Genomic DNA, 12,192 nt, shown 5'->3' with positions numbered 1-12,192 from the left:
GTAAAAACATAATCTTTATTTGATTCAACAGACTGTTAAAGTGAAACAAATACATCGGCTAATAATTCTCAAAATAATTTCACAACATAGACGAATGGCTTAACAGTCAATTAATATAGATTAAAAATATTGTGAGTAGTGTAATTTCTTTGAAATATTTTTTGGGGGAATGATGTAGAAGTAGATGATTGTGTTTCAGCCTTTTTGTGTTCTGATTGCTTTTGAAGTGCATCTTCAGATGCTTCAGTGCTTGGATCCCCTGCTAATAATCTTCTGACCACCGATATTTTCGGAGGTTGGTCATGTGCTCCTGCAACAGGCCCATGGCGGGGAGAGGCACCGGCTCTGTCCGGTTCACCACCGTGTTGTACCGGCACTTCTTCAGGTGGTTTGACATGCTGGGGATGTCTGCGAAGCCCCACGACAGAACCGGGCTGAACGCTGTGCTGAACCGCCACACCTGCAGTCCCACAAAAACAAAAACTCAGCATTTCGTACACATTTTAAGTTCTTGGCTGAACTCACTTTGTGTTTAACCTGCCACGACGAACTCTTGTGACCGACAGAGCGTTGCCTGCTCTCCCACTGCAGTTCCACGATACCTCTGGTGTGGAGTAGACCGGAGCACACCTCCCTCATGGTGTGCGACACCAAAGACAGTTGGCACAGGCTGAAGCTATCAAGGAAGCCAGCTATGTGCGACAGTATCTCCAAGGGTAGTTTACTGAACTGGTCCGACTGGGAATCGACCGAGAGTTTGGCCCCGAGATGAGGCTGCACCCCGAAGGACCTCAGGAGCCTGTCGTGGACCACCCTGGCCCCCGGGGATGTAGGGTAGAACCTCCGCTGGGAGAAGGTGCAGCCGTAAAAAGCCAGTGGGCAACGGTGCTCCATCCAGCCGTTAAGCCCAGCGTGAATGTCGCCGTGGACGTTGGTGAAGTGCGAAGAAAACTCATTGCGGCGGAAGGACTGAGCGCACACGAAGGGGAACATGTGTTGATAGCGGGCGTTGCCTGGAACCGAGTAGTTGCTCGGGATGCCCTCCAGGGGTTCTTGAACGAGGCCCAGGCGGAGGACGTGGAAGGGGCTGGGGCAGGAGATTTGCGGGGAGGCGTGGTCGCAGGCGGACGCCGAGGCCATATCGCCGACCCTCGTGTTTGTGACCAGCACGGCCGCTGGGAACGGGAACGTCTGAGTGCCCGAGTGGACCTGACGGTCGTCCAGGTGCAGCGTACCTGAAATCCTTCTGTCCTCTCTGGACTCCTCCAGGCAGAAGATCAAGGCGGCTGTGATCAAGTCCATTTCTCCAAGTCCTGTGGGATCGTCCTCCTGTTCAAGATCCGAGGTGTCCGCCGCTTTGTCCTCGGTCTTGGTCTCCATGTGACTCTGGCCACAGGGGAGCATCTGATCTTCTGGGTTGTGGTTTTCCAGAACCATCCCTCTATCTTGTAGCGCCACCTGAGGCCTCAAAGGGGGCGTGGCCACCTCCTGAGCAACCAAGTCCTCTAGACATTCATTGATTAACAAACTCATTTCTTTTTCTATAGATTCGTTTGTGTTTTGTCCGTTCTGAAACTGCATCGGTCCGTCGAGTCTGCTGGCCTGCCAAGTGGCTTGTACTCCCACACCTTCATCTACTGAATCAGCACCACGAAGCAGGTTGTCTCTCTTACTCTGTGCCACCTTGTGCAAAGAAGTCTGAGAAGCAACCAAGTCCTCCAAGCAGCCATTTGTTGATGAACTAGTTTCTTCCATAGCCTCACCCGGGATTCGCCCGTTTTGAAGCTGCACTAGTTGGTCCAATCTGCTCACCAGCGTCATTGCTTCAGCTCTCACACCTTCAACATGGCTATCAGATGAGTTTGCACCGCTAAGCAGCTCCAAAGTGCTGGCTAAGCTCCTCGCCGTCTCCAGAGAGGCCTCGTATAATTCAGGGTAGTGCTCCACGTCCAGTCCGTTAATACCCCCGGCGATCCGCTCCCTCGCCGTTCGCAACCCAGACGATCCCAGAGCCGTCACCCTGGCCAGCTTACTTGCGGGGTCGGGGGAGTCCCTCTTGATAGCGGGTGCGATGGCAATCAACCTGAGCGACTCCAGTAGAGTACACTGGTCCTGGAGGGCGAGGGCCATGTCGAGCTGCTCCGCTTCACCCACGCCGCGACTCAGGCGCTCGTACGAAGAGTAGTCCGTGCAGCTGACCGGCCAACGGTTCCACTCCATGGTGCAGCAGACCACCCCGGCCGGACACACCTCCAAATGCGCCGACATCTGGTTGCGCGCCACGGCAGCAGGGCAGCCGGACGCGCTGTTCAGGCACGGCACCCTCAGCAGCGGGCACAGGAGGTGGTGCTCCTCGGCTTTGCACGAGTGAAAGGCCACGCCGCACGCTAAAGGGCAGCCGCTGAGTTCGCAGGAAATGCCTGGCTGAGGTCTGACCGTGCATCTGAGGTTGAAACAGGACATGCAGTGAGTGTGCTCCTCAGCCATTTTGAGGACCTGTGGGACAGAGCAAACGTTACGCCATTCGTTCATTCATTTTCAAATATTGTGCTGTCATCAAAGAAAAACTCCACACAGGAAGAACAATGAAGCCATATTCCTGATGCACAGCTCTGAAAGACAATCAACAACTTCAAAATAACTACTTTTCATCTTCCAAAACTTTTCCATGTATGTAATTTATAAACCTGTGAGCCCACTAAGCCCTTGAAATAGGCACTTGTCTGCACAAAACTTTTATTTTTTCATTATGCTAAACTATAAAAGCCCTTTGTATATTTATGTAGGTTCTATTAAGAAAACCTTTACTTAAGTACAAAAGTACTTCAACTTTTTTTGACTACTTTTGCCATTGCAGCCAAACTGCTGGAAAGGGCTTTGCATCACTTGAATTCAGCCACATAAATCCAAGTACCATCCAACTTGTGCTGCCGGCCTGTTCAGTCTCGACTCCGTACTTGTTAAGATTACTTTAATTTAGCCGGGGGCTCCTTTTAACATAACAACTGCAAAGCTAACATTGGCTAACAACAATAACAGTGTCGGAAGTTTCACTATCACCTCCTCCATAAATAAAACAAAACAACTACACGTACGAGCCAGGGAGCTTCTCACCTTTTTCTTTGTAACACTATGCGTTCGAATAGACAAGAATAAATGCTGCTGTGCGGGTAGTTTATGAAGGATGAACACGGTACGTATCGGTACCTCCACTTCCTCCTCTCGACCCAGGCAGGTCACGTGATCGACGCTTAAGCCTAGCAGCTGATAGCCAGCAAAATCGTAAATACAGTCGTTACTGTCGCATTTATGCTAACATTCGACCGCAGATGCAAATCCGCGTGTTAGGGATAAATGACAACCGTGACAAATTGTTGTTCGAATATATTTGCGTTGTACGCTCGATATGGTCGCAACACTGACTGCCTCCGTCCACTACATACACGTCAACTGAGGCGCCATATTTGTCAGAGCATGAAGCCATTTTTTTCGAACAATGCGCCGACATTGTGAACCGTAATGCTCTGTAAAGCACACGCGAGGTCAGTGTTGTGCCATATTTGCAGGCAAGCCTCCTTAAAAACAAAAGAGGAAGCCATTTGTATGGATTTGGCAACGCCGTTGCTTTTATGGACGAACCCTGGGTGGCACAAACAGACCGCAGTCGCTGTCCTTGGTGCTGACACACAGTTGACGTCCCCGAGTAGCTGTCGCTATTCAAACCCCTCAATTCAAACTTAGGACGCTCCACGTCAATCACCCTGTTTGTTGGTGACGTCATTCGTATTTCTGAATACGTGTGTGTGTGTGTGTGTGTCTGTGTGTGATTATACGGCAGCCATCGTTTATGAAAAATTAAAAGAACAAACACGAGATAAAAGCAACAGAACTGCTGGAAGGGTTGCCTCTTGTCCGTCGTCGGAAGTAAAAAAAACTAAACATTGACTTAACTGTCACGTTAGAAAATTGTCGCCTTTTTCTTGCAGATATGCTAATGAGATGGGTGAGAGACCTCTGTGGAGAAAGAAGACAGATGGAGAGAGACCGCGAGATTGCGGAAGAGCAAGGGAGGGTCGGAGAGTGTGATGTGTTAAAGAGAGACCGATGGATGTGATGAGAGAGAGAGAGAGAGAGAGAGAGAGAGAGAGAGAGAGAGAGAGAGAGAGAGAGAGAGAGAGAGAGAGAGAGAGAGAGAGAGAGAGAGAGAGAGAGAGAGAGAGAGAGAGAGAGAGAGAGAGAGAGAAACAGGGAGTAAGAGAGAGTTAAGAGAGAGACAGAGGGGGGCGCCGTGGTGCAAGAGACTGAAACTAGCGCGATGGTATAAACTTTGGCGTGGTGAGAGAATGAGAGAGCGAGAGAGAGAGAGAGAGAGAGCTGCAGATGGTTAAAAGAGAGAGAGCTATGGTGTGAGAGCGGGAGGGAGTGAGAGAGAGAGCGCGAGAAGACGAGCGCGCGAGAGCCACACGCGCTCAAGAAGACGAGCGAAGGAGGCACGCGGCATGTCTCGAGGATTCAGGTAAGTTTAGACCCCCTTTAGTCCCATTTCAACCTAGACTGCATTCAGGTTACATGCACACGGATGAAAGGGCCGCTTAGTGATACCGACGTGATGCGGCGTGACAATTCCACGGACGTTCTTTTACTGCTTGTGCTGTCCACAGTGCTGGAATGCGCCTTGAGGCTCAATGGAAGAGTCCACGCCTTCCATTCCAAATGCACGGTGCACAGTGTGACTTGTTTCATGCTTTATTCCAAACAACCTCGTGTCTGATAATGGTGAAAATCATCTTAGAATCTCGATTTAGACGCCTTTAATTATTAATGTAGGCTACAAGTTATCGAACCTGTGCAACTTTCTACTTCCTGTCTAGATGCGCATACGCGAGATGCTGGCGCACCGTACGCAGGTGGCTGGGATAAACGGCGACGTGACCGCGGCTGCTATGTGCCCCCCCTTGGCACAGTCCCGCTAAAGATGGCCCCCCTCGCGCTGCTCCTACTCCCCACCTTACTGTCCCGCCTTCTCACGCCTTGCCACGCCGCCGGCATCCACGAGCGGGCCGCCGTGCCTCGCGGCATCTCCCGCTCGGTGGCCCGCATGGACGGCGACGTCATCATTGGCGCCCTCTTCTCCGTGCACCACCAGCCCTCGGCGGAGAAGGTGGCCGAGCGCAAGTGCGGCGACGTCCGCGAGCAGTACGGCATCCAGCGGGTGGAGGCCATGTTCCACACACTGGACCGCATCAACGCCGACCACCAGCTGCTGCCCAACATCAGCCTGGGCTGCGAGATCCGGGACTCCTGCTGGCACTCTTCCGTGGCTCTGGAGCAGAGCATCGAGTTCATCCGTGACTCGCTCATTTCCATTCGCGACGACAAGGACGGCGGCTCCAAATGGTGCGTGGACGGTCACTCCCACTCCAGCCAGCCGCCGCCCACCAAGAAGCCCATCGCCGGCGTGATCGGGCCGGGCTCCAGCTCAGTGGCCATCCAGGTGCAGAACCTGCTGCAGCTCTTTAACATCCCGCAGATCGCCTACTCGGCGACCAGCATCGACCTGAGCGACAAAACGCTCTTCAAGTACTTCCTGAGGGTGGTGCCCTCCGACGTGCTCCAGGCCCGAGCTATGCTGGACATTGTGCAGCGCTACAACTGGACCTACGTGTCTGCCGTGCACACCGAAGGTGAGCCCGTCCGTCCAGTGACTCCAGGACTGATGTCACAAACCATACATTTCAAATCCAAACTCTAGAAGTAATCGACATGAAGTCGTATACAAGGTCTTGATGTGATCAAGGTCCAGGAACTGTCAGATGCTCACACACACGTGACATTTTCCCTGGTCTCGTTCAGTGGCACACTACAACTAGCAGGTTAAACATACTCATTAAAGAACATTGTGTCATTCAGAAAACGAGACAATCATTAAAAAACATTTATGGGAAATAATCACAGTTCAGTTTTATGCCTGTCGTCAATAATGAAGGTTTTCTCTGGGAAATTATAAATGCAGCTTGGTTGCCGTGGCAACAGTCAAGGCTGGCTGTGAAAAATGCAAGCCAAGTACCTGCGCGGATGCTGATATACTCGCCCAGGCTGTCCGCTAATGTGCCCGCCAGATAATCACCCGTAAATATTGCCATGTCGCCGTGGGAGGGTCATATGAGGCTACTGAAAACATCTTAAGCGCGAAAACCTCAACATTGTTTTTCACCCGCCGTATTTGTCCCGTTAATTTCGCCATGCGACGACACGCACGCTCAATTGGATACGTGCGTTTGTAATAATCCAGCGCTCCAGCTTTGTGGTCAATCCAGACACGGCAGTCCACGCGGATGTAGAAGATTTAAACGAACGGAAAAAAAAGAGAAAAAAACAGCTTTGCTGGGTTTCTTGATTGGGATGCGCTTGGTGCCACAGAGCAACCACGGCCCGCCTTGCCTTTGATTACAGTGGCGAAAATCCCCGACACTCATTATCGCAGGATCAAGCCCGAGCTAACAACACTGAGCCGGAGGCCTTTTTAGAAGGGGGCGGGCATGTATTCATTCTAATTAGGGACGGGCATTTCATTACATTGCCTTCATCAACTATCAGGAAGATTCATGGTGAATGGAAAATTACCACTGAAATTCACACAAAATTTTCCCAAAATCAACACAGGCCTAATGTGTTCTTGGCTTCCACAGGGAACTACGGCGAGAGCGGCATGGAGGCCTTCAAGGAGCTGGCCTCCCAGGAGGGCTTGTGCATTGCCCACTCGGACAAGATCTACAGCAACGCCGGCGAGAAGCAGTTTGACCGCCTCTTGAGGAAACTGCGTGAGAGGCTGCCCAAAGCGCGCGTGGTGGTGTGCTTCTGCGAGGGCATGACCGTCCGCAGCCTTCTCATGGCCATGCGACGCTTGGGGGTGTACGACGAGTTCCTTCTGATCGGCAGGTAAATTTCGCTGTAGTTGGCGGATGGATTATGCTGTGCTACTGATGCACGCGTCGCCAGGGCAACAAAGAAGGAGCGGTGTAGGAATAGCATCGGAAAGACATAATGTGGTGTTCCACAAGGGTCGATGTTTGGACCATTTATGTTATGTTTTTAATGAACTTTTAAGTACAATATTTTTGGGACAAATATTGCATAGGTTGTGACGACTTCATCTATAAGAACCTCTTTTTGAGAATATATCCAGAAGGAGGCGGATTGAAAAAGAAAAGGGAGAGATGGATGCTGTTCTGTTTCTCCGTTTATGTTGTACGAATAATATTTAATTCATTCCCGTATGTTTAAGTTGCTGGCTTGGGGATGGCACTCATTCTTTTCCGATGCAGCTTTTAAATTATCCATAGTGAAGACTCTCTCGGGTTATGAGTTTCTTTTCCCGGATTCTTTTTTTTTTTTTATTCCCCCACATCCATCGGCGATGGGGTGGGAAAGTAGGTCTATAGTTGAGCTTTTTGTGGATGGTCTCCACGGATGCCGATCTGCGCGCTTCTGGGTCACAGGAAAAGAGGCGGTCTGAGCCAATTCACGTGATAAGCTGTGTGCTCTTCTGTTTCTTCAGTTTCTCATTCGCTCATAAACCAAATGGATGCCATACCCGCCAAGTTGGCTGCTTTGATCATATCTCAGGAGCTTGTGGTCATAAAGTGGTTATGACCCGAGTCGAGGAGAAAAACATTGTCCTCCTTTTTTATTGCCGGTGGGACACATTCAAATTTTGCCTGAGCAAAAAAGAAGCAGGCTGTTGAATATGCTTTGTAAAATTGTTTTTTGGAGAGCTTTTGTTTTGGCCGCCGGGCACCAGGCTGCTCTTCAGACGAGAGCCAGGTGTGCCAGATGCTCGACCCACACGCTTTGGCCGCCCGACCCGCAGACTACTCTCAGCACCACACTTTGCGTCCACTTTCCTCCTGAGTATCTCTTGTCTTTTTTCACCCAACAGTTTGGCTCTGTGATTTAAAATAATAAACAGTATAGTCGGTTTGGCCAACTAGTGGTTAGTGCTCATAGTTTTTTGTAATCAGATTTTCTGGATGGGTTCATCACAAAAATGAAGTTCTGCTGTATGATGGAGGTTCATTTCAGATCACAACAATACAATCTGTGTTATGTTGAAGGCCGCGCTTGCAGCTGATGTGATAAATGATGCTGAATGAACACCTGCTTGGCTCATTATGGTTATAATAGTAGTCCCCCCCCCCCCCCCCTCGCAGCATAAAAGCCTTTGCGCCATTGAATTTCTGTAACCCGAGTGATGACATGCTTTCTATATCCTGACACTAATTGGTAGAGCACACATGGCTATTGACCTTCATTACATAACTTAACAAATAGAACAGACTGGCAAAGAAGAACCTTGTATAACAACTTGTGTCTTTTGTGTTCTTTTTGCTTTGTTTGCGTTCTTTCATTTTTTTCTGTCGGTGTTTTCTTTATGTATAGCATAACAAATCATCTATAGCGAACCCTGGTGATTGTATTGTATTGTATTGTATTGTATTGTATGTATGTATGTATGTATGTATGTATGTATGTATGTATGTATGTATGTATGTATGTATGTATGTATGTATGTATTTATTTATTTATTTATTTATTTATTTATTTATTTATTTCCCTTTATTTTCTGTCCTTTTTTAATTTTTGTAGGCACATACTGGCTGTCTTCCACTAAACCTTGGCCACATAGTTTTAAAATATACTCTACCAGTTAAGAAGTCAAGTTTATTTGTATATCCCTAAATCACAAGCAGCCTCAAAGGGCTTCACATAGACAAACAAATTGACAATTATTCTCAAAGCATCCCCTGATCTTAAGCTCCCAAAAGAGCAAGGAAAAACTAAAAAAAAAAAAAACTACCAGGGGAAAAATGAGAAACCTTGAGAAAGGACCACAGATGGAAGGATCCCCCTTTCAGGATCACCAGGCTGCAAATACATTATTGTCACAATTGTCTGGCATTACGGTAGAAAGCTAGCGGTGTTCCACAGGGCTCAATACTAAGTCCACTTTACACAAAGCTTGGCTTTTCTGTATCAAAAATCAGTTTTACCATACTGTCTGTTTTTAGCATACTTTAACTTTTTATTTAGCAGTTTGTACTGTGCTGTTTTTCCTTTGGGTTTTTTTTTTTTCTTTTTCCAACTGCACGATTAACACCAAATATCCCACGTAGTTTGGCGCTCGCTAATGTGGAGTCCTTCCTCCTATTCTTAAATATTCATTTGCCACCTACTCAATTATCTCAGCACATTGGCAAGCAACACCAGACACCTTTTTCTCTCCCCGCTCGGCCTCCAAAAGAGTCGATCAGCATTCGTTGTCTTTTCTCGTCATCCCTCTCAGAGGGACCCTCTGGTTCGTTCTTCTGAGTGGCGGCGTGGTCGCCACTCTCCCTTCTAATGCGCGCTCCGAGGCGCTTATTATCATTTGCATAAGCTGCTAACATGTAACACTAATTTGAGCGCACATGAGATCACTTTCCAAACCATTTTTCTTGGAATTTTCTTGTTGTACCTCTTTAGCCTTCCCGTTCCATAACCATTATTTTCTTAGCATTCTTTTATTTCGTGTACACTAGAATAAAAGCTGCTTTCTGAGCTGTGTTGGCGCCGCCGTCGCCATGGCGATGTTGTTTAGGCTCATGACAGAGGGTTGGTGGGTTCGTCTGGCTGCGGATCTGTCACTCAGTCTGTCAGCAGCGCCACAAGAATATGGCTGATGTGTGGGAAACAAAAACAAACTTAAGGACTCAATGGCAGCCGCTCGGAAGTACGGCGCTGACATGATCCTGCTGTCTGAATTGTTAGGGTTAGCTGAATTAACAATAGTGAGTGTAAGGGATCGGACAGTACAGCCAAGTGCGTAGCGACAGAGACTTTATTGTGGAGGGGTACGATTGGAACAGCTGGCGCTGGAGCGGCGATCTGGCTGGGGGGAACAAGCGATTCTGCGGGATCTCCGAATCGTCAAGTAAGTCAGTTTCCAGGGGCAGAAGAGTGAGCAGCATCACGGGACAGACTGACACTCGGGTCTGCGCTGGCGGCGCTGATATAGCGCTGTCCATGAGCCCGTGGCAGGTGGCGGCGATTCCACTGACGGGAGGGGGGGGGCGTGGTCCTGTCACAGGTGGCGCCAGCACGTGACAGTGAGGGCATCGCCAGCATCCTCTCGAGCCATCGACGCCTCATTTTAAAATAGCGCCACGTGCGGTTGTTACATTTCATCAAACTGCAGCACAAATAAATGTCAAATCAAAATACCCCTTTGCTAACAAAAACAGCAGGTCCAGAGGCCTATAAGCAGACTTCTAAATTAATTCAAGCGCAAAGACTTGCCCTTAGCTCAAATTGTATTAGCATTTATGTAATTAAAGGCCTTGCCCCGAATACATTTTTGCCCCAGCGCTATCCTCAGTTGACATTTAAAAAAAGGTTTTTCCATTAACTACCTGAACTTTTATTTTAACTCTTACGTATGGTAGGGTTAGGGCAGGGGTGTCCAAACTACGGCCCGCGGAACAGTTTTTATTGGCTCGCATCAAATTCTGAAAACATAATTGAATATGGCCTGCACAAGAAGCTTGAGCTCAACTCTGTTGCATTTCTCAGTTTCAACACTAGTAGATAGAGCCCGCCATACAAATGAAATCAAGCGAAGAAAAACTTTTACCGCGAGTCCCCAGAAATGGCTGCACCCCAGGGAAGAGAAGCGAATACGCAGCGTTTGATGTCCCATTAGCACCCCCCCCTGAAAAAAATATTGGCACCCGGGCCACTTCACGTTACTAAATCTGGCCCTCCTTGCAAAAAGTTTGGACACCCCTGGGTTAGGGTTTCAAACCAGGGTTTCATACTAGGGTTAGGGTTTCAAAGTAGGGTTTAAAGCTAGGAGAGCCATCCACGACTCCCCCTCCCATCCCTCCCTTTCTCACCAAATACTCGTTTTAAACTAACTCATCCTATTGGTCCTCCAGGGGGATAGAGTGCATGTGATTAAATCTCTTTCCTGTCAATTAATTCATGGCTTCATAAATATACAAACGTGCACGCCGACTGAAAGTAGACCGAGAGCCGGGAAGCTGTGTCATGAATGGAAGGATTTTTCTTCCACTTGTGATCACAATAGGGAACCTTCAAATCCAAGAAGCTCCCTTCTTTGGAAAGAGTGATAGGGGCCATTACGGCGTCATTGTAAATGTCTCTGAGCGCACTTAATGGCTTCACAATTCGCCCTCGCCAAGCCTCCGTGGAGACGACGCTTATTTATCACGCTAGTCCAGCCCATCGATCGCATTGATAAGTGGGGACAGTAAACGGACTGGATCATGTTCACTCTCAGACTAGCCAAAGGTACTCGCAAATTGTACTTCGCTCCAATCGAGTTAGAAAGTTGCTCCTCAGGAATTTCCGACCCATATTATATCGTAAAGGCCCCTTGATAATGCGGTTTGGTAAAATTAGTTTTTGTCGCACAATAGATGCCCCCCCTCCACCCTCCCATGGTGGTCCAAAAAGAAGTGATGAGTTTCTGCTTCCGCGCCACATAGAGTTCAGAACCATCCTCAGAGAGCAGAGTGAGAAGAAATGTTTTTTGTTTTTTTGCCAGGGAACACATTCATGTCTCCAGTGCCTCGTGAATTATTTGAGCAATGCAGACTCGCTCCCCCTCTCCCCTCACTGTTTCTCCAGTGCTCCTAAAAAAAGCAATCTCCAATCACGCTCCATCAATTGGCTCGTATCGTCTCGCATTTGATTGTGTCTCTTCTCTCCTTTGATGGACACTAATTATGGCTAGCAAGGTCTGACCTATATAAACACATACGCACACACACACACGTGTGTGTGTGTTTGTGTGAGAGATAATTGCTTCCACTGTGAGTCATCTCTAATTGGCGTGCAGATGTCAGCGGCCGGCGCAGGTACGTATTAAGGCCGCGTCCCACCATGGCTGAGGAAGAACGAGCAGAATTCAGAGTGCTTGTTTGTCTTTTGTTCACCGGTGTCCTCTGTTTTTCTTAAGCGCATGTCCAAACGAGCTTGTTAGTTTGGCTCCAGGACTGGAAAGCCGACAGTCACACCGGCGGCCGCGCTCTTGTCTATTTTTAAATTGACAGTTGCCGCTCTTCAATTCAAGGTAATCCCGATGGAGTTGTGTTTTTTTTTTTTTTTTAAATAAAAGAAAAATTGGGACGG

General features: G+C 48.4%; 2 protein-coding genes across 2 annotated transcripts; one reads left to right on the top strand and one right to left on the bottom strand.

The window, feature by feature from the left end:
* Position 1: 1 nt before the first annotated feature.
* Positions 2–3,269, bottom strand: LOC133146230 (F-box only protein 30-like). Its single transcript, XM_061269691.1, has 3 exons — positions 3,115–3,269; positions 526–2,496; positions 2–460 (listed from the first exon to the last, which is right to left on the bottom strand). The coding sequence occupies exons 2-3, from the start codon at positions 2,485–2,487 to the stop codon at positions 263–265; spliced, it is 2,160 nt and encodes a 719-aa protein (XP_061125675.1). The 5' UTR covers positions 2,488–2,496; positions 3,115–3,269; the 3' UTR covers positions 2–262.
* Positions 3,270–3,419: 150 nt separating this feature from the next.
* LOC133146232 (metabotropic glutamate receptor 1-like) lies at positions 3,420–12,189 on the top strand. Its single transcript, XM_061269693.1, has 3 exons — positions 3,420–4,516; positions 4,872–5,684; positions 6,690–12,189. The coding sequence occupies exons 2-3, from the start codon at positions 4,976–4,978 to the stop codon at positions 6,941–6,943; spliced, it is 963 nt and encodes a 320-aa protein (XP_061125677.1). The 5' UTR covers positions 3,420–4,516; positions 4,872–4,975; the 3' UTR covers positions 6,944–12,189.
* Positions 12,190–12,192: the final 3 nt, after the last annotated feature.

Source organism: Syngnathus typhle, linkage group LG22 (genome assembly GCF_033458585.1).
Source record: "Syngnathus typhle isolate RoL2023-S1 ecotype Sweden linkage group LG22, RoL_Styp_1.0, whole genome shotgun sequence".
Classification (NCBI taxonomy): domain Eukaryota; kingdom Metazoa; phylum Chordata; class Actinopteri; order Syngnathiformes; family Syngnathidae; genus Syngnathus; species Syngnathus typhle.
This window is presented reverse-complemented; position numbering and strand designations above follow the sequence as displayed.